This window comes from Scyliorhinus canicula, chromosome 29 (assembly GCF_902713615.1).
Source record: "Scyliorhinus canicula chromosome 29, sScyCan1.1, whole genome shotgun sequence".
Taxonomy (NCBI): Eukaryota; Metazoa; Chordata; class Chondrichthyes; order Carcharhiniformes; family Scyliorhinidae; genus Scyliorhinus; species Scyliorhinus canicula.
Window position 1 is genome coordinate 15,290,315 of NC_052174.1, and position 23,402 is coordinate 15,313,716.

Consider the following 23,402-nt stretch of genomic DNA (forward strand, 5'->3'; position numbering starts at 1 on the left):
GTGATGTGTCAGACCAACACAGCGCGGTCAGAGCTGACCACCCAAGCGTGCAGGTGATCAGATTGTTCAAACCGTACTTCAGAACATCAGCAGTCTCTGAGGGAAGCGTGCTCGACCGTTAGTAACTTTCCTACCTGAGCCGACATGTTCACTATCAGCACGGACCACTTGAAAGGGTCAAGTGTCTGCAGAGCATTCTGGCCAACCGAGGTCTTCCCAGTCCCCACTGGCCCCACCAGCAGCACGGGGCACTGATTGGACACCAAGCTGCTGACCAGGAAGTTGTACCGCACCGTGTCCACCGTGGGCACGATGATTTTGTAAAACGGCATGCTGCAGCGGAGAAACAGAACGTCACTTTCCCCACACACAATAACATGGTTAAAGAGCAATTGCAATTCAAACTGATTGGGGGCACTAAGGTATAGGGAGAGCCCCAACTCTGGGAACCTCTGCCGCTAACGTCCCCAGGGCTGAGGGAGTGCTGCCTTTTGAATCGCCTGCGAAACCGAGGCCTGGCCTGCACCCTAAGACAGTTATCAAAGATCCCATGGGTGCTCTGCCAAAAGCAAACCGGGGGGGGGGGGGGGTGGGGGGGGGGCACTGTCCGCCCAACGACCAACACCACCCTAATGGACAATCCGGTCGTTGCTGCGTCACCGCGGTCGGACCTTACAGCGGGCGTTTCGCAACCCAGAAAAAGCCACCTTCCTCACGGCTGTTTATAATTTCTTGAGATATCGGAGCAGAATTAGGCCATTCGGCCCAATGAGTCCCCTCCCAGATTCAATCATAGCTGATCCCATCCCGGCCTCAACTCCACCATCCTGCCGGTTCTCCATAACCCTTCAACCCATTACCGATTCAAAATCTGTCTAACTCCTCCTGACATTTACTCACTGTCCCAGCATGCACCCCACTCTGGGGGAGCGAATTCCACAGATTCACAACCCTTTGGGTTGGGTTGTGAAGTAGCTTCTCCTCAAATCTGTTTTAAATTTGCTGCCTCTTATTCTACGGTTATGACCTCCTGTTTTACAATGCCCCATGAGAGGTTTGTGGGATCTCCCTGTGCTTCCCATTATCTGCGTGGGTTTCCTCCGGGTGCTCCGGTTTCCTCCCACAGTCCCGAAAGACGTGCTTTTTAGGTGAATTGGACATTCTGAATTCTCCCTCTGTGTACCCGAACAGGCGCCGGAGTGTAGCGACGAGGGGTTTTTCACAGTAACTTCATTGCAGTGTTAATGTAAGCCTACTTGTGACAACAATAAAGATTATTATTGGGGAACAGACCCGATGGGCTCTGGCCTAATTCTGCTCCTGTGTCCATTGGTCGCGTTACTGAAAGTCAATAAAGTTCTCATTAAACAGGCCAAAAGGACTGCCTTACTTGCTGGGGTAGCGCCACGACTTTGTCAGCTTTTCCTCAAAGGAGGTCCAGACCTTGGTCTTTGGGTCTACGTAATACTCGTAGACAGTTTCCTGTGAGAAAGAGAAGAGGTATGAGTGGGGAAGATTCACATGTGGCGCACTATCTGACTGAGCGGAGGCCCCCCCAGTAAACAAGCCAGCTGGGCTATCCGATTAATCCCACTCGCCTGCCGCCTCCCCACCCCGGCAAATTCCTGCTTTTCCATAGACGTGGGTCCAATTGCCTTCCCGCTCAGTCTCTACCACCATCCCAGCTCATTTACTGCTGGGACCCTCCCCCATGCCTTTGTTAGCCCTCGACTTGAGAGTCCCGCCTGCCACCCTCCACTCAGCTGACAGGTAGAGGAGGCACTTCCTCGGGGGGAGGCACTTCCTCGGGGAGGAGGCACTTCCTCGGGGAAGGAGGCACTTCCTCGGGGAAGGAGGCACTTCCTCGGGGAAGGAGGCACTTCCTCGGGGAAGGAGGCACTTCCTCGGGGAGGAGGCACTCTGACCGGCTGCACCTCGGGGAGGAGGCGGCTGCACCTCGGGGGAGGAGATGCTCTGAGCGGCTGCACCTCGGGGGAGGAGATGCTCTGAGCGGCTGCACCTTGGGGAGGAGGCACTCTGAGCGGCTGCACCTCGGGGAGGAGGCTCTCTGACTGGCTGCACCTTGGGGAGGAGGCACTCTGACCGGCTGCACCTTGGGGAGGAGGCTCTCTGACTGGCTGCACCTTGGGGAGGAGGCTCTCTGACCGGCTGCACCTTGGGGAGGAGGCGGCTGCACCTTGGGGAGGAGGCTCTCTGACCGGCTGCACCTTGGGGAGGAGGCTCTCTGAGCGGCTGCACCTCGGGGAGGAGGCGGCTGCACCTTGGGGAGGAGGCTCTCTGACCGGCTGCACCTTGGGGGAGGAGGCGGCTGCACCTTGGGAGGAGGCTCTCTGAGCGGCTGCACCTTGGGAGGAGGCTCTCTGAGCGGCTGCACCTTGGGAGGAGGCGGCTGCACCTTGGGGAGGAGGCTCTCTGAGCGGCTGCACCTTGGGGAAAGCCCCACCTTGCTCGGGAAGCTGCCATCCATCTCACGCAGGAAATTGTCCATCTTCTTCCGCCCGTCCTCGTCCACGGCTGCGCACACGGACCAGATCAGACTGAACGTAAAGACCATCCCGATCATGTGCATGTAGTTATCAGGGTCGGCCGGGTTCACCTGGAAGGAATGACATTTTAGCTCAAAGCCCTTAACCAATGGCACAAAAACTGTCCAATAGGAAACGCTATAGAAAGAATCATAGAACATAGAACAGTACAACACAGAACAGGCCCTTCGGCCCTCGATGTTGTGCCGAGCAATGATCACCCTACTCAAACCCACGTTTGAGTAGAATCGCATTTCTATAGCGCCTGACATGATCGCAGGATGCCCCAAGGCAATTCACAGCCAATTCAATACTTTTTGCAGAGCAGTAACGGCTGTAATCATAGAATTCCAACGTTGCGTAAGAAGGCCATTTGGCCCATCAGGTTTACACTGCCTCTCTGAAAGAGCACTTGACCCAGGCATTCCCTCGTTACTGACCCTCTGACAGTGCGGCACTCCCTCAGTACTGACCCTCTGACAGTGCGGCACTCCCTCAGTACTGACCCTCTGACAGTGCGGCACTTCCTCAGTACTGACCCTCTGACAGTGCAGCACTCCCTCAGTACTGACCCTCTGACAGTGCGGCACTCCCTCAGTACTGACCCTCTGACAGTGCGGCACTCCCTCAGTACTGACCCTCTGACAGTGCAGCACTCCCTCAGTACTGACCCTCTGACAGTGCGGCACTCCCTCAGTACTGACCCTCTGACAGTGCGGCACTCCCTCAGTACTGACCCTCTGACAGTGCGGCCCTCCCTCAGTACTGACCCTCTGACAGTGCGGCACTCCCTCAGTACTGACCCTCTGACAGTGCGGCACTCCCTCAGTACTGACCCTCTGACAGTGCGGCACTCCCTCAGTACTGACCCTCTGACAGTGCGGCACTCCCTCAGTACTGACCCTCTGACAGTGCGGCACTCCCTCAGTACTGACCCTCTGACAGTGCGGCACTCCCTCAGTACTGACCCTCTGACAGTGAGGCACTCCCTCAGTACTGACCCTCTGACAGTGCGGCTCTCCCTCAGTACTGACCCTCTGACAGTGCGGCACTCCCTCAGTACTGACCCTCTGACAGTGCGGCACTCCCTCAGTACTGACCCTCTGACAGTGCGGCACTCCCTCAGTACTGACCCTCTGACAGTGCAGCACTCCCTCAGTACTGACCCTCTGACAGTGCGGCACTCCCTCAGTACTGACCCTCTGACAGTGCGGCACTCCCTCAGTACTGACCTTCTGACAGTGCGGCACTCTCTCAGTACTGACCCTCTGACAGTGCGGCAATCCCTCAGTACTGACCCTCTGACAGAGCAGCACTCCCTCAGTACTGGCCCTCTGACAGTGCGGCACTCCCTCAGTACTGACCCTCTGACAGTGCGGCACTCCCTCAGTACTGACCCTCTGACAGTGCAGCACTCCCTCAGTACTGACCCTCTGACAGAGCAGCACTCCCTCAGTACTGACCCTCTGACAGTGCAGCACTCCCTCAGTACTGACCCTCTGACAGTGCGGCACTCCCTCAGTACTGACCCTCTGACAGTACGGCACTTCCTCAGTACTGACCCTCTGACAGTGCGGCACTCCTCAGCACTGACCCTCTGACAGTGCGGCACTCCCTCAGTACTGACCCTCTGACAGTGCGGCTCTCCCTCAGTACTGACCCTCTGACAGTGCGGCACTCCCTCAGTACTGACCCTCTGACAGTGCAGCACTCCCTCAGTACTGACCCTCTGACAGTGCGGCACTCCCTCAGTACTGACCCTCTGACAGTGCGGCACTTCCTCAGTACTAACCCTCTGACAGTGCGGCACTCCCTCAGCACTGACCCTCTGACAGTGCGGCACTCCCTCAGTACTGACCCTCTGACAGTGCGGCACTTCCTCAGTACTAACCCTCTGACAGTGCGGCACTCCCTCAGTACTGACCCTCTGACAGTGCAGCACTCCCGCGTATCTGCTATTCTATATATAAACCACCCCGATCCCCTCGATTTGATTCCAGTCTATAACTCACTCCCGGATATCTGTTATTCTATATAAAACCACCCCGAACCCCTCGATCAGATTCCAGTCTGTAACTCACTCCTGGGTATCTATTATTCTATATATAAACCACCCCGAACCCCTCGATCAGATTCCAGTCTGTAACTTACTCCCGGGTATCTGTTATTCTATATATAAACCACCCCGAACCCCTCGATCAGATTCCAGTCTGTACTCACTCCTGGGTATCTGTTATTGTAGATATAAACCACCCCAAACCCCTCGATTAGATTCCAGTGTGTAACTCACTCCCGGGTATCTGTTATTCTATATATAAACCACCCGAACTCCTCGATTAGACTCCAGTCTGTAACTCGCTATTGGATATTTGTTATTCTATATATAAACCACCCTGGACCCCTCGATTAGATTCCTGTCAGTAACATTGTTATTCTAATAGGAGCTTTCTGATGTTCTGCAGTAATAAAGGAGATAGCTTCTCCTGCCAGATTTTCCTTTTTTAAAAATAAATTTATAGTACCCAATTCTATTTTTTTTTCGAATTATGGGCAATTTAGCATGGCCTATCCACCTACCCTGTACATATTTGGGTTGTGGGGGTGAGACCCACGCAGACACGGGTGAATGTGCAAACTCCACACGGACAGTGACCCAGAGCTGGGATCGAACCCGGTCCTCAGCGCCGTGAGGCAGCAATGCTAACCACTGCGCCACTGTGCTGCCCCCAGATTTTCCAATTCTGATTGTACTATGTTCCTCCAGGCGCTCCATAAAGGTAAGCAGGGACTCACCTCCCACTATTGACTGTGCGTTAATGTTACTGGATACCAAACACAGAGGGGTAAGTGCTGGGAATTCCTAATATCTGCTGCTATCAGGTTAGGTAGCAGACAGGAGTTTGAATTCATACAGGAACACTGCACCGTCTGTAACTCGCTCCTTGTGCATCTGATCAAACACACTGGCACAATCGCTGCCTTAGGCTGTGCTCAAGTTCCTGAATTACCCCGTTCTCCACCGTGGCCAAGGTCTCGTATAGGTTGCAGAGAGAGACCACTCCAGAGTGCTCCGCAATTGGAATCAGTTCCTTGCAGTTGTGTTTCTTGTACTGCAGGGTCTTCTCGACGCTCCTCTGGAACATTTCCTGCAGGTGCTCCTGTTCGTCCTGCAAAGGGAGGGGCAGAGACCTCGGTCAAACCGCGACAGATGCAGAAAGAGGGGGCCATGTCGGCATGGTGAAGAGCAAGAGCCTCAGAAACTCAAATGGGCGGCGGGGCAGACCTGGGGGGGGGGGGGGGAGTGGAGGGGTCAGGGAAACCCGTTTGTCTGTTGTGCATATTGAATTTGCAAACTGTTGAACAATCGGCCACATTCCTTTTGATCTGACGGTGTTCTCCTCGTTTGCAAAGGTTCCTGTTTTGCTTGTCCCTCTGGCACCTCCCTCAGTTGCTGCTGTGAGCTGCATTCTAACCCCTGACTCGGATGAGAGTCTGCACATGAACTCCTCCATGCGGAATGATGCTCTCTCCCACATTGGCCGCAGGGCAGAGATTTCAGCAATGCGCAGGGTCTAAACTATTCCCTGCGCTTTCCTAATGGGAGCATTAGCTCAGTTATTTTAAGCAGCAAAGGGAAATTTGATGGGAGTGTCTTACTCTTGTTGCAATAATATCACTGATGTTCATTTTTAACCGTTGCGGTGTTGTTTCGTACTCCTGCGCTCAGAAATATGAGTGAGCAAGTTGATTGTCAGTAAAGATGTTAGCGAAGTGAAGCAAAGGAGGGGGACAAATGGAGCTGGGGTACAGATCAGGTACGAATGGCAGAGGGACTCGAGGGGCCGAATGGTCTCGCCCTTCTGCATTCCTTTCTTGACAGGCTGCCCAGGTAAGATATATCTGCTTTGGCGCTCCCTGCATAGGCTGCCGGCAGCTTGTTATCCCTATGGGACGTCAGTGGGACTCTTGAGATTTTACAACAATTATGGTCACGCTACCTGAAAGCAGCTTTTTATTCATTCCAGACATTTCCTTCAGGATGAGCGCAAAGTCAGTTACGAGATGACGGGGAGAGCTAGTTGTGGAATTTACTCCGGGGCGGTCACAATTATCCAGCCCCGGGAGTTTCTTTGCGCTTGTGAAGGGAGTTATGGGCGGGTCGGGCTGCCCGCAAAGTGTATTTTAAACGTACCTTGCTTCGTTTGTTCAGCCAGGACTCAACACAGGGTTTCCAGCCCAGATCCGAGTAGTCATTGTAAACCATTCCGCAACGAGAGACAGTGGCAGGCGACGCCACTGCCAGGTTCTCCACCTCGAAGAGCAGCGAAACCTGGGGAGAAAGGCCGAAACCTGGTCGTCAAACCGCTAAAGCGAGCCAGCTTATCGTGAATCGTCCGCTGTGAGCCGCTGGGCAGAAGTACTCCCTGCTGAGGCGTTCCCAGGCCAGGGTAAACACTTGGCACACCCCTGCTCTACCCTCCCCTATCAGTCACACAGGCTTTGTTGGGGCCTGGTTCTGGACAGTCCGATGCTTTTTCCCATCTGGGCACGATTGGGCGCGGTCAAGGGACGGGCCTGGTGACGTGGGCAGCGGGGCAGACCTGGACTTTGTCACAGCCAAGGCCAACGTGACGTACACCCAGGGGCAGATTTTCTAACAAGAATGGATGGTCAGCCTTCAGGACAGAGCACTCGCCTTACTTGTTGCTCTCCAGAGGCCCGAATCTGCTCAGCGTCAGGGCATTGAGCCTCCGGGGAGCTCTGCTGCTCCTGCGGCCTCACTTAAACTCACCACCGCTGAGCAAATGAATGGATTTGATGGGACGCTGCTGGACTTCACTGTCCCACGTTTCCTGGATGGTTGGGGGCTGGGGAACGAGGAGGGGGGAAATTAAACTCTAAACCATGGCATTCTCTGCTTGTGTCAAGCCAGGCTTGTCAGAAGCTCAGCGTTTCCTACCTGTTCTGGCATCGATATCCGCTCCCCGTTGATCAGTGTCAGCACCTTATTGTCATCCATGACGGAGTTCATGCTCTCAATCCAAAGCGTGTCCACGGGTCCGTCAAACATGATCCACTTCTCATCTGGCTTCTCATCTGCGAGGGCAGAAAAGGCTCAAATTGACAACCCCGTCCTAATAAATCTGCGCACAAATGAACGTGAGACAGACGGTAATACCCTGTGCTCTGATGTAAGGGCTGGAAACCGGCGCTCTCGTCACCTCTTGGGCGGTTCAAGAGCAGCGTTAAGCCACCAGGGTTTTCATCATTATAGAATCATAGAATTGATAGTGCAGAAGGAAGCCATTCAGCCCATCGAGTCTGCACCAGCCCTTGGAAAGAGCACCCTACATAAGGCCACACCTCTGCCCTATCCCCGTAATCCAGTAACCCCACCTATCCTTTTTGGACAATAAGGGTGGATAGTCAGAGGCTTTTTTCCAGGGCTAAAAGCGTCAATTACAAGGGGGCACAGGTTCAAGGCGAGAGGGGAAGTTTAAGGGCGATGTGTGGGGTAAGTTTTCCATGCAGAGTGGTGGGTGCCTGAGCGCGCTGCCAGAGGATGTGGTGGAAGCAGCGCATTAGTGATATTCAAGAAGCATCTGGATGGGTCCATGAATAAGGAGGAAATAGAAGGATGCGGCCAGAGTAAGGACGGAAGGGTTTTTTCAGTTAGGGCATCGCGATCGACACAGGCTTGGAGGGCCGAAGGGCCTGTTCCTGTGCTGTACTTTTCTTTGTCCTTTGTTCAATCTAGGCGACATGATGGCACAGAGGTTAGCACTATATTGCTTCACAGCGCCAGGGACCCGGTTTCGCTTCCTGGCTTGGGTCACTGTCTGTGTGGAGTCTGCACGTTCTCTCCGTGTGTGCGTGGGTTTCCTCCGGTGCTCCGGTTTCCTCCCACAAGTCCCGATAGACATGCCATTAGGTCAGGGTGGGCAAACTTTTCCGTGCAAGGGCCACATTCAGAAATTCACAATTCACAAAGGGCCGCATAGTATATTAAGTAAAATAATTACTTCACCCGGTTATGATTCTGGGCGCCTCATATAGAACATAGAACAGTACAGCCCAGAACAGGCCCTTCGTCCCTCGACGTTGTGCCGAGCATGATCACCCTACTCAAGTCAACGTATCCACCCTATACCAGTAAGTAACCCAACAGCCCCCCCCCCCCATTAACCTTAAAAAAATTAAAAAAAAAAAAAAAAATTTAAAAAAAAAATTTTTTTTTTTTTTTTTTAATGACTTGGTGGGCCGCAGAAATACCTTTGGCGGGCCGCATGCGGCCCGCGGGCCGTAGTTTGCCCACCACTGCATTAGGTGAATTGGACATTCTGAATTCTCCCTCTGTGTACCCAAACGCGCCGGAATGTGGCGACTAGGGCTTTTCACAGTCACTTCATTGCAGTGTTAATGTAAGCCTACTTGTGACAATAGTAAAAGAGATTTGAGAAAGAAGATAGTTCCTGAAAATGGCGATCAACAGGAGACTAATTAGACATGCAAACAAAAAAGCAAAGGGTTGAAGGTTAGAAATGCTTGTGCCCCAGGTCCAGATGGATTCCATGTGCCAGCTGCATGACTGACCTGACATTAAGCCTGGAATGTTAAATGAAACAAGGTCCCAGCCTCACGGGTCCATGTGAAAATAAATAATTAATTGGCTGTTACAGCCCACCCCACCAGCCAAATTTAAGTAACAGGTGAAGGGAGTAATTCATTCATTAAATCCTGGCGGCTCAGTTTTCCTGGGAGCTGCATGGATTCCCTCACACTGTGAACAAGGAATGTGTCGATGCAAAATTAAAGCAGGGGCCAGCTGAGCGAGTCAATTCCAGGATAAATAATTAATTGTGTGAGACCGCCCGACTAGTTGGCTGGAATGAATAATTCACGGTTTGTGAGCTACAAATGGTTTCATAACCAGCTTGAGGTTTTTCTGCAGCGCTGTGTGATCTATATAGAAACATATATATGTATGTGTAAATCAAATGGTTGGCTGGCCATTCAATATTGACATGGAAACAGGAAGGCAGGGCATTGAAAAGAACCCACTGTTCGGCTGCAGCAGCCAACTGTCCCTTAAGTGACTCCTGGGTCTGCGGCAGTGGGCGCAGTGGGTAGCACCCTTTGGCCTCGGAGTCAGAGGGCACGATTCTCCCAAAGGGAACAAATTCCGCCAGTGAGCGTATTTAGTTGCTGGTTTGTATAAGGGGCCTGAATGGGAATGTAAGGCCAAAGCCGCACGTGCCCCATTTTGTGCAGCGGGGAACTCTGCTCACCGGAACTCCCCAGTGTAGTGAAAATGGCATCCCAATGTCCGAGGCCCCCGAAACGATCTCCGACCTCCCCCTCAACCTGAACACATTATGGGAGGGTCCCCGATCCCCACTCCACCCCATTACAACTGCTCTATAATCTTTGCACCTCTGTAATTTCCTTCAGTATTTGTTCCCCTCCAACCTTCCCGTTAGTTGGTGGTCTGTAGATGACACTGAGCAATGTAACTGCAACTTTTTGGGGCGTCCCGCACCGAGACCCTGGTGAAATTCTCCGACCCCCAGCAGGGTCGGAGAATCGCCTGGGGCCGCCGAAAATCCCGCCCCCACCGTGGCAGAGAAATGGCGGTGGCAGGAATCCCGCCACTCCGATCGGCGAGGCCCCTGCGGTGATTCTCCGGCCCGGATGGGCCGAAGTCCCGCAGCTGGGAGGCCTCTCCCGCCGCCGAGGTTTGAACCATCTCTGGTGGCGGCGGGATCGGTGGCACGAGCGGGCCCCGGGGGGGCGGGGGCGATCGGACCCCAGGGGGTGCCCCACGGTGGCCAGGCCCGCGATCGGGGCCCCCCGCTCAGACTCCGGGCCAGTGCCCTGGGTGCACTCTTTCTCCACCGCGGCCGCCGCCACGGCCTCCACCATGGCAGAAGCGGAAGAGAAACCCACATCGCGCATGCGCCGGTGGTGACGTCAGCAGCAGCTGGCCGCTGACGTCACTGCCGCGCATGTGCCGACCGGCGAAAGCCTTTCGGCCAGCCCCGCTGCCGGGGGCGCCGGTTTTTTGCGGCAGTCTTCTGGTGCAAACCGCTCCGGCGCGGGCCTGGCCCCCAAAGGTGGGGAGAATTCCCCACCTTTGGGGAGGCCCACCCCGGAGTGGTTGGCGCCACTCCCCAACGCCGGGACCCCCCGTCACTCTGGGTAGGGTAGAATCCCGCCCCCTGTCTCTCCTCTCAGGTACACATAAAAGATCCCATGGCGCTATTTTGAAAGCAGCAGAGGAGTTCTCACTGGTTCCTTTGGCCAATATTAATCCCTCAACCAAGATCACAAGAAAAAACATGATCTGGGTCGTTAGCATATTGCTGATCATGGGATCCTGCTGTGCACAAATTGGCTACCGTGCTTCGGGTTGTAAAGGAGTTGTAGAAATGCAAGTCCTTCTTCTCTTGGAAGGGCCCTCCCTGATTCCCTGATTTCCCCTTTCTTTACTTTTACTGCTTTCATTTTGACCCATGGACATATATCTTCACGTCGAGCAGGGAAGTGAGGACTTTTCAGCACCCGAGGGATCAGTGGGACTCGGTTCGGCACCCAGGGCCTGCTCTCTCTACCCACCCACTCCCCTCCTTTCTCCAGTAAAGCTGCCCTGCTGTACAGAGACCGGAATGAATCTACAGCAATAGCCTTTACAGACTGGAAACAGTAAAACCTCAAAGTGAAAGCCTAGCTTGAAGAAAGGTGTGCTGGAAATAACCATCTGAAACAAAGACTTATCTGTTTACTTTGCTTATTATTCTTCACCCCCTCCTTCCCCTCTGTGTTTGTTTGTCCTGGATGTGTATGTATACAGAGGGGAAGTTAAAGTGGGGGATTAGGAATTAGATCATGGTAAAAGTTGTATGTCCTACATGTTTCGTTACAGTCATTGTTATTAATAAACAGTAATTGTGTTGAAATTTACAAACCTGGTGCCTGTCATTATTGGGCCTCCAGGGGCCAAAGACTTTGGGTGTTTTTCTACGAATGATTGATTCATTCGATTGTGTTGTGACTCCGAGTCGAGGGGTGGGGGGGGGGGCTGGAATTGACCGCGCCACAGCCCAGGGGGTCGTAACTCTCTGCGCTGCTCCAACTGGAACCTGTTCCCATTTGTTACCCATCCTTGGCGACATACATCCCGTCTTTTATCGATCTGTGTGCCACCCCATCATTCACTTTCACTTCTCATCCTGAGATGGCTGTCACCGCTTTCTTTCCCCAGCCGTTTTGCTGCTTACTATTCACGTGCGGTGCTCTCTCCTGGCCTCCTTTCCGTCGTTACTCCCGCACGAGTGCAGCGGATTAACGCTGGGGATCAGCCTTGCAGGACGCGCTTTGTGAAGCTGCACCAACGTCAGACTCTGAGCTAAGGGCTTCCCGCTTGCCGCGCCTGCACCCCTTTCTGAAAGGCGCTTCTGGCGGGGTCAGCTCGCTGGTGAGGGCTGCCTGCCGTCCTTCTCAGGGTGATAAATAGGGAGAGAGTGGCAGCAGCACTCACATCACAAGTGTAAATTAAAAATGATGGCGATACAAACTCAGAATTCCTTTTTCAAATTGGCAGCATTCTGGCCTGACATCACCGTATCCATCACAGCTTCCTCTATTGTTGAATAAAGGTCTACAGGCAATTCAGTTCCCAGGCCAATCCCTTTAATAGGCGTCTTTAATCGCATTTGTTGCTGACATGTTCGTTATTTCCATTCCTAGGCCTGAAAGCATCTCAATTTTGTTCTCTATTGCGAGGCGAATAATCTGCAGAACTTTCATTACGGATGAGAAATGTTTGCAATTCTTTTGCCAACAACACAGCAATGAGCGACTGCTATTTAGAAGTTGTCCAGCTCGTAGCAATGCCCTGTATTCAAACACGGCAAGACGTATGGGCCCTGCAGCAACAGCTGAGGCTTGACAAACACCATGAATCTCGGTGATCTACACTTCCTGTAAATTAGATGTCGTATCCCCTCCGGGGCATCCAAAGCGGGCATTGCTAGCATCTTCGTTCACTTTATTCCTGACTCCACGCTCTCTGGGGCGGCTGTGATTTACAATCCTGCTGCTTAAGTGCCCAAAACGTGGAACTGAACCTTCAGTTGAGAAGGATGGGAGTTGAGCTGAGCTCAGGAATAAACAATAAAGGGAACTGGACAAATAGTGAAGAGGAAATATTTGTTGTGAAACATTGGTGTGGCGCTCCTCGCTACCACAGGTTGTCTCAGTGTTTGAGCCCCTCCCCAATGACGGACCCTTGAAGTGCCATCAATGTTGTAATGTGGGGTACCCAGCACCCAATCTGAGGTAACTAGTTTCTTGTAGAAGTTCAGCATAACCTGGTTGCTCTTGTTCTCTGTGTCCCTCTTAACAAAGCCCAGGGCACTCTCTGCTTTATTCACTGCCCTCTCCACCTGTCCTGCCACCTTCAAATCATCTACACCCATGTCCCACTCTCCTGCGCCCCTTTCAGAACCGTACCCCTGGTTTTATATCGTCTCGCCACACTTTTCCGACCGTCACATCGCACCTCTCCGCATCGAACTTCATCCGCCGCCTATCTGCCCACCCCGCTCGGCAGCCCACTCGATTCTCAATCACAAATGCTCTGGCTTTGAATCCCACTCCAGGAAAATGAAGGCTATCATAAGAGCTCAGAGCAGGAGTCGGCCATCTGGCCCCTCGAGCCTGCCCCGCGATTCAATAAGATCATGGCTGATCTTTTTGTGGGCTGAGCTCCACTTACCCGCCCGCTCACCGTAACCCTTAATTCCTTTACTATTCAAAGATCTATCTACCTTTGCCTTAAAAACATTCAACACGAGGTAGCCTCGACTAGGGGCTTTTCACAGTAACTTCATTTGAAGCCTACTTGTGACAATAAGCCATTTTCATTTCATTTCACCGGGCAGGGAACTCCACAGATTCAAGAAGAAGTTCCTCCTCAACTCAGTCCTAAATATAGGACGGCACGGTAGCACAGGGGTTAGCACTGCAGCTTCACAGCGCCAGGGTCCCGGGTTCGATTCCCGGTTTGGATCACTGTCTGTGAGGAGTCTGCATGTTCTCCCCGTGTCTGCGTGGGTTTCCTCCGGGTGCTCCTGTTTCCTCCCACAAGTCCCGAAAGACGTGCAGGTTAGGGTGAATTGGACATTCTGAATTCTCCCTCCGTGTACCCGAACAGGCGCCGGAATGTGGCAACTAGGGGCTTTTCACAGTAACTTCATTGCAGTGTTAATTTAAGTCAACTTGTGACAATAAAGATTATTATTATTATGACTTATTTTGAGGCTATTTCCCCTAGTTCTAGTTTCACCCACCAGTGGAAACAATCTCCCGGCTTCTATCTCATCCATTCCCTTCATAATTTTAGATGTTTCTATCAGATCCCCCCCTCATTCTTCTAAATTCCAATGAGTATAGTGCCAGTCTACTCAGTCTCTCCTCAGAAGCCAATCCTCTCAACTCCGGAATCAACCTAGTGAATCTCCAGTGCGGCGCCTTTGTTTTTGTGCCCAAGCCCTGGAGTGGGGCTTGAAGCCAGAATATGTGATTCGGAGGCGAGCAGCCTCCCGAGTGAGCCAAGCTGGTACGGGGAAAAAAAGCAGAGGGAGTGGGAATGCGCGAACACAGGTATGGCAGCTAAATGGACTCCTTCCGCACTGTATCCCTTGATAATTAGAAACTCCTGTGCCCACCTCTGCAGTGGAAGATGCTAAAACGGAGGCATAGTTCAGGCTGTGCTTATTTTAAACCACTTCAATGTACCTGCACAGGCGTTCCTCATGAGACTGGAGAGGACACCGTCTGTCCATTCATTTGTCGACAAGTCATACTCGCCATAAAGTTCCCCCAGCGACACTGCCTTCGGGTTCAGAGGGTAGTCCTGCTCAGCCACGGGAACAAAACGGAAAGAAAAACAACAAGAGACGTTATTGCAGCAGAAATGACCTGAGATCGAGGCCGGTGTACTTCATTCCCCACCTCCAGGATCAAGAATCCCGGTGAGGGGAGAATCCCACCTCAGCGCCAGGCGGCAATCTCTGGTCCTGCCCCACCAGCCATAGCGGACTTTCCGCCCCGCGTTGGCAAAGAGCCGAATCTAATTGATTAGGTGCTAAGTGCTTTCTGGGTTAAGGAAAGAGGAAGTGAAAGCATTTAGCCAATGCTGAAGTAGCCAGCAGCTGTCATCACAAGAATGTTTATCACATTACCTGTTAGGACCCATGTAGGGTACTTCGGATGCATTCAAGCATGAAGGGAAAGATAAATAAACAAACCATCTGGCAGCTGTGTAGAAACCATTACGCTGCCAATCAACGGCTATTTTAAGGCACTGCACTGTGAAATTGAATGAATGCTTGGCATTTGAAAGGGTCTCGGGGGATTTTAAGGATTTTTCAATTGCCCTGGGCTTTCTAGAAAGCCTCTGACACTTCAAAAAAACAACAGTTATAAAAGCAGAGGCCTAAGGGAACGAACGTGAGGAACGGAAATGTCTCCCTGCCTTTGAACCTGTCTTTGAACTGTCTGATATGCTCATCAGCTGTCAGGCAGAACTGTTCAGAGTGAGCAGGCCAATTCAGAGTTTGAATGGGTCAGACAAGGATGATGATCCTGAACAGAGGGCAGGCTGCGATCACTATCCCAAGGGCGATCTTAGGTTGCCCAGGGTTGAAAGAGGCAGTCCAGGCACCGGTCCACACATCCCGGGGGTGGGGGCAACCCCTCACCAACAACCTGAGCTCACCCAGCCCTCAGGACCCTTGGGAGACCCTCCCTCTGCAGCTTGATGCAAAAGGGCACATGAGCAATGGGTTAACCCCTTTGACCTGAGAACCCCGGGTTCGATCCCGGCTCTGGGTCACTGTCCCTGTGGAGTTTGCACATTCTCCCCGTGTCTGCGTGGGTTTCACCCCCACAACCCAAAGATGTGCAGGGTAGGAGGATTGGCTAAATTGCCCCATTTTAATTAAGAGGGTTAGCCCCCCCCCCCCCCCCCCCCCCCCACCCCCCCGGGACCTCACCAAGGTGCTACTGCCATGATGCCGGGGACAGTGCATCATTGGAAAGGCCAGGGGACAGGGCCTGCAGTGAGGGCCTAAAGGGGGGGTGCCTGAGGAGGACGGCCTCGGGTGGGGATGTCTGGTCACCCTCATGCGTGGTTGTTGGGGGAAGGGGTGTTGACCCGTTATTCCATTGCGGGGCTGGAGTGGGGGGGGTGCAGAGAGGAGGGAGGATGCTCCTCCTTGATGATGGGTTGGAAGTGCTCCCATTTGTCAGTGGGGTCGGGGGGGGGGGCAACATTTGTCTTGCGGGAGGAGGAGGGGTGGGAAGAAGGTGGGGGTGCTGTCTCCGGATGCTGGGATCGGGGCGCCCATTCAAAATGGCGGCCCAACACCCTGTAAGCGCTGGGAAACTGGAACGCTCACCGCCCTGAGTGTGAGCATTCCACCTCGCCGAGGTTCCAAGCCTAGCATTGGCGGGACACAGTCCCTATTCTCCGCTGGAGGGAGCTTTACTCTCTGGATCGGAGAACCCAGGCCCACAAAGAAAAAGAGCAACTCTCATTGAAAAGCAATGAACCTTTCCCCAGATACATTTCAGAATTGTAGAATGTTATACAATAGGATGTTTGACCTATCGAGTCTGTGCTGTAGTTTCTTTCCACATAAACCATCCAGTCTAATCCCGAATCCCATTCTCCTGCACCCTTTAATGTCTCAGTTTTAATAAGTTCCCATCCTTGCTACCAAATGCCAGCCTATCTCTGTGGTTACCTCCGCCCCGTAATCCTCCAATATCTCTGCGCTCCTCTTAATCTGACCTCCTGCAAATCTCCAAAAACTGACCACCATATTTCAGCCCTGAGCCCCGTCCCACCCGCCCTTCCCCTCTCCTCCCTCCCTCCTCTCCCTCCCCATTCTCCCCTTCCCCATTCTCCCCTTCCCCATTCTCACTCCTGCCCCTCTCCTTCCTCCCCATTCTCCCCTTCCCCTCTCCTCCCTCCCATTCTCCCCTTCCCCTCTCCTCCCTCCCCGTTCTCTCTCCCTCCCTCCCCATTCTCCCCTTCCCCTCTCCTCCCTCCCCATTCTCCCCTTCCCCTCTCCTCCCTCCCCGTTATCCCCTCCCTCCCATTCTCCCCTTCCCCTCTCCTCCCTCCCCATTCTCCCCTTCCCCTCTCCTCCCTCCCCGTTATCCCCTCCCTCCCCATTCTCCCCTTCCCCTCTCCTCCCTCCCCATTCTCCCCTTCCCCTCTCCCCCCTCCCCGTTCTCCCCTCCCTCCCCTTTCTCCCCTTCCCCTCTCCTCCTCCCCCATTCTCCCTTCCCCTCTCCCCCTCCCCCTCTCCCCATTATCCCCTCCCTCCCCATTCTCCCCTTCCCCTCTCCCCCTCCCCATTCTCCCCTTCCCCTCTCCTCCCTCCCCATTCTCCCCTTCCCTATTCTCCCCTTCCCCTCTCCCCGTTATCCCCTCCCTCCTCTCCCTCCCATTCTCCCCTTCCCTCCCTCCCCATTCTCCCCTTCCCCTCTCCCCCCTCCCCATTCTCCCCTGCCCCTCTCCTTCCCTCCTCGTTCTCCCCTTCCCTCCCTCCCCATTCTCCCCCTTCCCCTCTCCCCCCTCCCCATTCTCCCCTGCCCCTCTCCTCCCTCCTCGTTCTCCCCTCCCTCCCCATTCTCCCCTTCCCCTCTCCCCCCTCCCCATTCTCCCCTTCCCCTCTCCTCTCTCCCCGCCCTCTCCTTCCTCCCCATTCTCCCCTTCCCCTCTCCTCCCTCCCCGTTCTCCCCTCCTTCCCCATTCTCCCCTTCCCCTCTCCTCCCTCCGCATTCTCCTTTCCCCTCTCCCCCCTCCCCGTTCTCCCCTCCCTCCCCATTCTCCCCTTCCCCTCTCCTCCCTCCCCATTCTCCCCTTCCCCTCTCCTCCCTCCCCATTCTCCCCTTCCCCTCTCCTCCCTCCCCATTCTCCCCTTCCCCTCTCCTCCCTCCCCATTCTCCCCTTCCCCTTCTCCTCCCGCCCCGTTCTCCCCTCCCTCCCCTTTCTCCTCTCCCTCCTCTCCCTCCCCGTTCTCCCTTCCCTCCTCTCCCCTCCCTCCCTGTTCTCTCCTCCCTCCTCTCCCTCCCCAATCTCCCCTTCCACTCTCCTCCCTCCCCGTTCTCTCCTCCCTCCTCTCCCTCCCCAATCTCCCCTTCCCCTCTCCTCCCTCCCCGTTCTCTCCTCCCTCCTCTCCCTCCCCAATCTCCCCTTCCCCTCTCCTCCCTCCCCGTTCTCTCCTCCCTCCTCTCCCTCCCCATTCTCCTCTCCCTCCCCGTTCTCCCCTCCCTCCCCTTTCTCCACTCCCTCCTCTCCCTCCCTTTCTCCCCTCCTCTCCCTCCCCGTTCTCCCCTCCCTCCCCTGTTCTCCCCTCCCTCCTCTCCCTCCCCAATCTCCCCTTCCCCTCTCCTCCCTCCCCGTTCTCTCCTCCCTCCTCTCCCTCCCCAATCTCCCCTTCCCCTCTCCTCCCTCCCCGATCTCCCCTCCCTCCCCGCCCTCCTCTCTCTCCCCATCCTCCCTTTCCTGCCTTTTCTCTCTTCCACTCCCCCTCCCCACCCTACCCCTTTCTTCTCCTCCACGTTCCTCATTCCTTCCTTTCCCCCTCTACTGCCCTGCCCCCTCCTGTCCCATCCTCCCCTCTCTCCCCCCAAACCCTCTCCTACAACCTCGCCCCACTCTCCCCATCTTCTCCCTTTCCTTTCCCGCTCCTCCGTGTCCCGAAGAAATACCGAGCTAGGAGAAGGAAAAGCGCTGCTGGAGTAAACAAGGAGGTTTTCTTGGCTCCGCGGCCCGTTCACTGACCTTGACCAGATTGTAATTGGTGTCACCGCTCTTATGGAGGGCCGACAGGGCCCCCTGTAACGTCCGCCACGCCACGGTCTTGCCGCTGCCTGTTTTCCCCACAATCATGACAGAGTGGCGGGAGCTCTTGGTCTCGTGCAGTTGGATCACTTTCGTCATGGTGAACTCCGTCACGATGTAGCCCGTTTCAACCAGCTCCGTCTCGATGGCTTCCTTCAGCTGCGGGCACAAGGGAAGAGCAAACAGAACAGGCCAATCGTACCGGGATCCAGCTCACCCAATATGCCTGAGGACAATTCCCTCCCGGAACCGCAATCCAGGGAGAGGCGTGGGAGCATGTGTGCAGTGCCTGACCCTAATGCTGGAGGTCAAACCAATCCTCAACCAGAGAGCCAGGCCCATGGTTACACATGCAAAATGGACGTCACCCATTTCAGGGTGGGGGCACTTCAGGCCTTTACCAATATGGCTTCACCGCGCGTGTGTACCTCCGCTCCATCGCAATGCTGATGGCAAGGCCCTTTCCCATCTACAACACTCAATCGACACTTGAGATAGTAACAGGAGAATGGTCACCCGTACTCATGATGTGCCTACCTTCCCATAATCCAACACTGGCGTTTCCACCCCAGGGAACAGGTCCTGGACAATGGCAGTAAACAGCGGAAGGTCGATGGAGGTTAACTTGGCTGTGTTCATATCTTTCATGGACAACAGGAGGACCTGGATAACAACAGACACACTCGATCACAAGATTTGGCAAACAAACTTAAAATGGTCTTCCTACATCAGTATCTGATGAATTCCTCACAGTATTTAAATGGTTCGTGAACGACATGAAGGATTTTTAATATACTTTGCACCACCGGAATAGGCCATTCGGCCCAGAGGCTCCGTGCTGGTGTTTCCGCTCCACACCAGCCTCCTGCCACACTTCTCTCCATCTCACGCGATCAGCAGATCCGTCCATTCCTCTCCCCCTCATGTATTTATCCAGCTTCCCCCTTAAATGTCTCAATGTCGTTCTCCTTGATCACTCTGCGTGGGAGAAAGTCGCGCATTCTCCCCACTCCCCGTCAGTGCGCAGATTTACTGCAGAGCCCCAGCTCAGAGACTGGGAGCTCTGCTCTTACCTCCCCGTCTGTGCGAAGATTCACCGCGGAGCCCCACCGCGCCCCCCCCCCCTCCCAGCTCCGAGACTACCTGCTCTGTTCTTACCTCCTCGTCAGAGAGCTGAGGCTTGTCCCGCCGCTTCTTGCCAGCATAACGAAGCAGCGAGGTGAGAGCTCTCAAGCCGAAGTCGTAGTGATCTTGCTTGGACAGCTGCTGCACGGCCAACGAGTAGAGGGTGTAGACTTTCTTCGCTAGGGCCTGCGGGGGAGATGGGAGGGCAGAGTCAGCGCACCGACGGCCAATCAGACTAGAAAACAACACACTGACCCCAATCAGATCAGGCTCCGACAGTGTTACTTCCGATGCAGTTGCGTCTTAATCAGTTTATCTGATTGCACACAACACATCACAGCAAAGGGAGCGAAAGGTTCGCATACATCCTGTCAGTGGTTCAAATGATGAGATGAAACCTGAGTGCTGCTGAAAAGAGGCAGATGCTGTCGAAGCTTATTGTCTGGCACCCATCAGGACAAACACAAGAATGCCAAATTTCAAGCAATCGCAACAATTTACACCACGGGGAAAAGGGTGCTGACTCTGATTGGCCAAGGAATCGCCATGGGGAAAGCAACGGGGGTCCCAAGGTCCCAGCTAATTCACAAAAAAGGCTCAAGGCTTGAGCATTTCCCTCTTGTTTGTATGAATGGGTCCCTGCGTATGAATGTGTCTCACTTCCAGTGAGTGTAAATGAACCAGGTTAAAGTCCAAGAGGTTTTTTTGGAATCACTCGCTTACGGAGCGCACCTCCTTCCTCAGGTGAGTCAACTGATGGAGGAGCTGCGCTCTGAAAGCTAGTGATTCCACATAAACCTGTTGGACTTTAACCTGGTGTTGTAAGACTTCTTACTGTGTCCACCCCAGTCCAACGCCGGCACCTCCACATCATGCAAATGAACCAAGTTACAAGCTCGACTGATGATCTCAAACTGGTTGTTACTGGAATCAGCAGCACACTCAGGATTGTTCAGCAAGTGCGGAGTCACATCCAACAGCCACACCCTTTGCTACGTTAATAGCCACACGAACAACCAACTTGGGATAATCGGTCGACCTCGTAGTTAGGCTCATTTACACTCAGTCGAAGTGACGCACATTCATATACAGGGTTCCGCACTCTGCAAGCAAAAGGAACATGTCCAAGCCTTGCGCCTTTTTTTTAATTATCCGGGAGCTTGGAGGAGCTTTTAGCTTGTTTGTTTACTGTGGTGAAGAGTCCACAATGCGGGAAAAAGACACCCTAGGATGTCAGGACAGTGAGCGAAGGTCCTTTTACACGGAGCGAGGACAGGGTTCCAAAATTCGGAAGAAGAGTCATATCCCACCCTAAACTCTCCACAGGTGCTGCCAGGCACGCTGAAGCTTGCCAACATTTCCTACTTTTATTTCAGACCCGCAGCATTTTGCTTTTACGCTGAGCTGCTGTGCCTCTGGTCAGGGGTTGGTCAGGAAACTTCCCCATGCCCTTCGCAGAAACCAGGCCCCGGAGGGCAGGCTGTCTTGCGCGGCTTGCACCTGGGAGCCGGCACGGGGTGGGAGGGAGCCCCGGAAATAGAGGAAACCGGCAAAACGCTCAAAATGACGACACGGCTCAATGGGAGGGCGTCCGATGGTGAATGCCAGGGGGGTGCACCTTGCAGTTGTTGAATCCCTCCGCAAACAGGATTATCTCCGCGATGAGCGTTGAGTCAGGCACCACCATGGAGATGGGCCTGAACATGGACTTGAGGTTGTCTGGGAGCTCCGTCCGCCCGGCATATCCTGTAATTAACAACAGTGACATTATCGTCGTGCCTTCCAAACCCAATCTATCAATGTTGGTTTTGAAATGTTCAATTGATTCCGCCCCCCACCCCGCGCAGCCTCAGTAGCTTTTGGGGGGGAGATGAGTCACAGATTTTGACTCACCGTAGTGTGAAGAAGTACTCTCATGTCACCCTCAAAACAACCTGGCTCAAATTCCGTTCCTATCCCCTTGCTTTGGACTCAAACACTCCCCCTCATACCCTCAACCGATAACACCAGCAGCTAATTCACAAAAAAGGCTCAAGGCTTGAGCATATCCCTCTTATTTGCATGAATGGGTCCCTGCGTATGAATGTGTCTCACTTCCAGTGAGTGTAAATGAACCAGGTTAAAGTCCAAGAGGTTTTTTTGGAATCACTCGCTTTCGGAGCACACCTCCTTCCTCAGGTGAGTCAACTGATGGAGGAGCTATGCTCCAAAAGCTAGTGATTCCACACAAACCTGGTGTTATAAGACTTCTTACTGTGCCCACCCTCCCCCCACCGCACCAACCCTGCCCACAAGAGGAGACCAGTTCTCTCTCTCAGCTCTCACCAAATATTTTAATCATCCCAAACACACAATTTGATCACCCCTCAATCTTCTGTACTCGAGGGAATATAAATGCCTCATCTGTGCAACCCACCCCCTCCTTCATACTTCTGACCGTTCAGATTGGCAATATTGGTATTTCTCCACTATCCACCCTCGCCTCCTGAAGGTGCTGACTTTCCCTGGGTCCACCTTTCTGGACATTTCCCAAAGTGACCTTCCGCCATGTGATGACTTCAGCTGGTGAGTGTCACTAGGCAATTGCAGAGGGGCACAATGAGGCCCAGTTCAGATCTCCCTGACCATTCACACCTGCCAATATGCACGTGAGGCATTCGGTCAGCAGCAAGGCCCCTGGATTAATTTCTCTGGTTGGTTTTGGGGCTGGTTCCAGCACCATCCACCTTGGCGAGGATCAGCTAGACTAGCACTGTGCCTCAGCCACTGGGAGAGCTCTCCACAAGGTTCTATTCAACGTGTGTGCAGGTGGTGCCACTGTGAAAAGCAGACCTTTGTCCCTCCTAGCGTTTCCCACCGCTCGAGACTTACCTGGATTCATGGTGATAAAGATACCGCACGACCAAACCAGATTAATCTCACGGCCCTCAAACACGAAGCGGGTCAGGTTGGCAGAAAGGGCGGAGAGGATGGAGAGGATCTGCTGGGCCACCACGGACAACACCTCAATATTGATGCGGTTAAATTCATCAAAGCAACCCCAAGCTCCAGTCTGCAGAAACACGCACAGAACATGCATCAGAAACACGCACAGGACACGCATCAGAAACACGCACTGGACACGCATCAGAAACACGCACTGGACACGCATCAGAAACACGCACAGGACACGCATCAGAAACACGCACAGGACACGCATCAGAAACACGCACAGGACACGCATCAGAAACACGCACAGGACACGCATCAGAAACACGCACAGGACACGCATCAGAAACACGCACCGGACACGCATCAGAAACAACACCGGACAAGCAGCAGAAATATGCACAGAACATGCATCAGAAACACGCACAGGACACGCATCAGAAACACGCACTGGACACGCATCAGAAACACACACCGGACACGCATCAAAAACACGCACAGGACACGCATCAGAAACACGCACAGGGCACGCATCAGAAACACGCCCAGGACACGTATCAGAAACACGCCCAGGACACGTATCAGAAACACGCACAGGCCACGTATCAGAAACACGCACAGAACAAATATCAGAAACATGCACAGGACACGTATCAGAAACACGCACAGGACACATAACAGAAACATGCACAGGATACATATCAGGAACACACAGAACATGTATCAGAAACACGCACAGCACATGTATCAGAAACACACACAGAACATGTATCAGAAACACGCACAGAACATGTATCAGAAACACACACAGGATACGCATCAGAAACACGCACCGGACACGCATCAGAAACACATATCGGACACGTATCAGAAACACACAC

General features: G+C 53.6%; 1 protein-coding gene across 1 annotated transcript in view; it reads right to left on the bottom strand.

Annotated features, from left to right (window-relative positions):
* The window catches only part of dnah2 (dynein, axonemal, heavy chain 2), a 239,036-nt gene that overhangs the window by 116,828 nt on the left and 98,806 nt on the right, over positions 1–23,402 (bottom strand). The window contains 12 exon segments of the mRNA XM_038786796.1: positions 135–333; positions 1,391–1,482; positions 2,465–2,617; positions 5,555–5,713; positions 6,739–6,876; positions 7,507–7,643; positions 14,346–14,463; positions 18,409–18,627; positions 19,006–19,131; positions 19,627–19,779; positions 21,212–21,339; positions 22,465–22,645. Coding sequence (XP_038642724.1) covers positions 135–333; positions 1,391–1,482; positions 2,465–2,617; positions 5,555–5,713; positions 6,739–6,876; positions 7,507–7,643; positions 14,346–14,463; positions 18,409–18,627; positions 19,006–19,131; positions 19,627–19,779; positions 21,212–21,339; positions 22,465–22,645 — 1,803 coding nt within the window.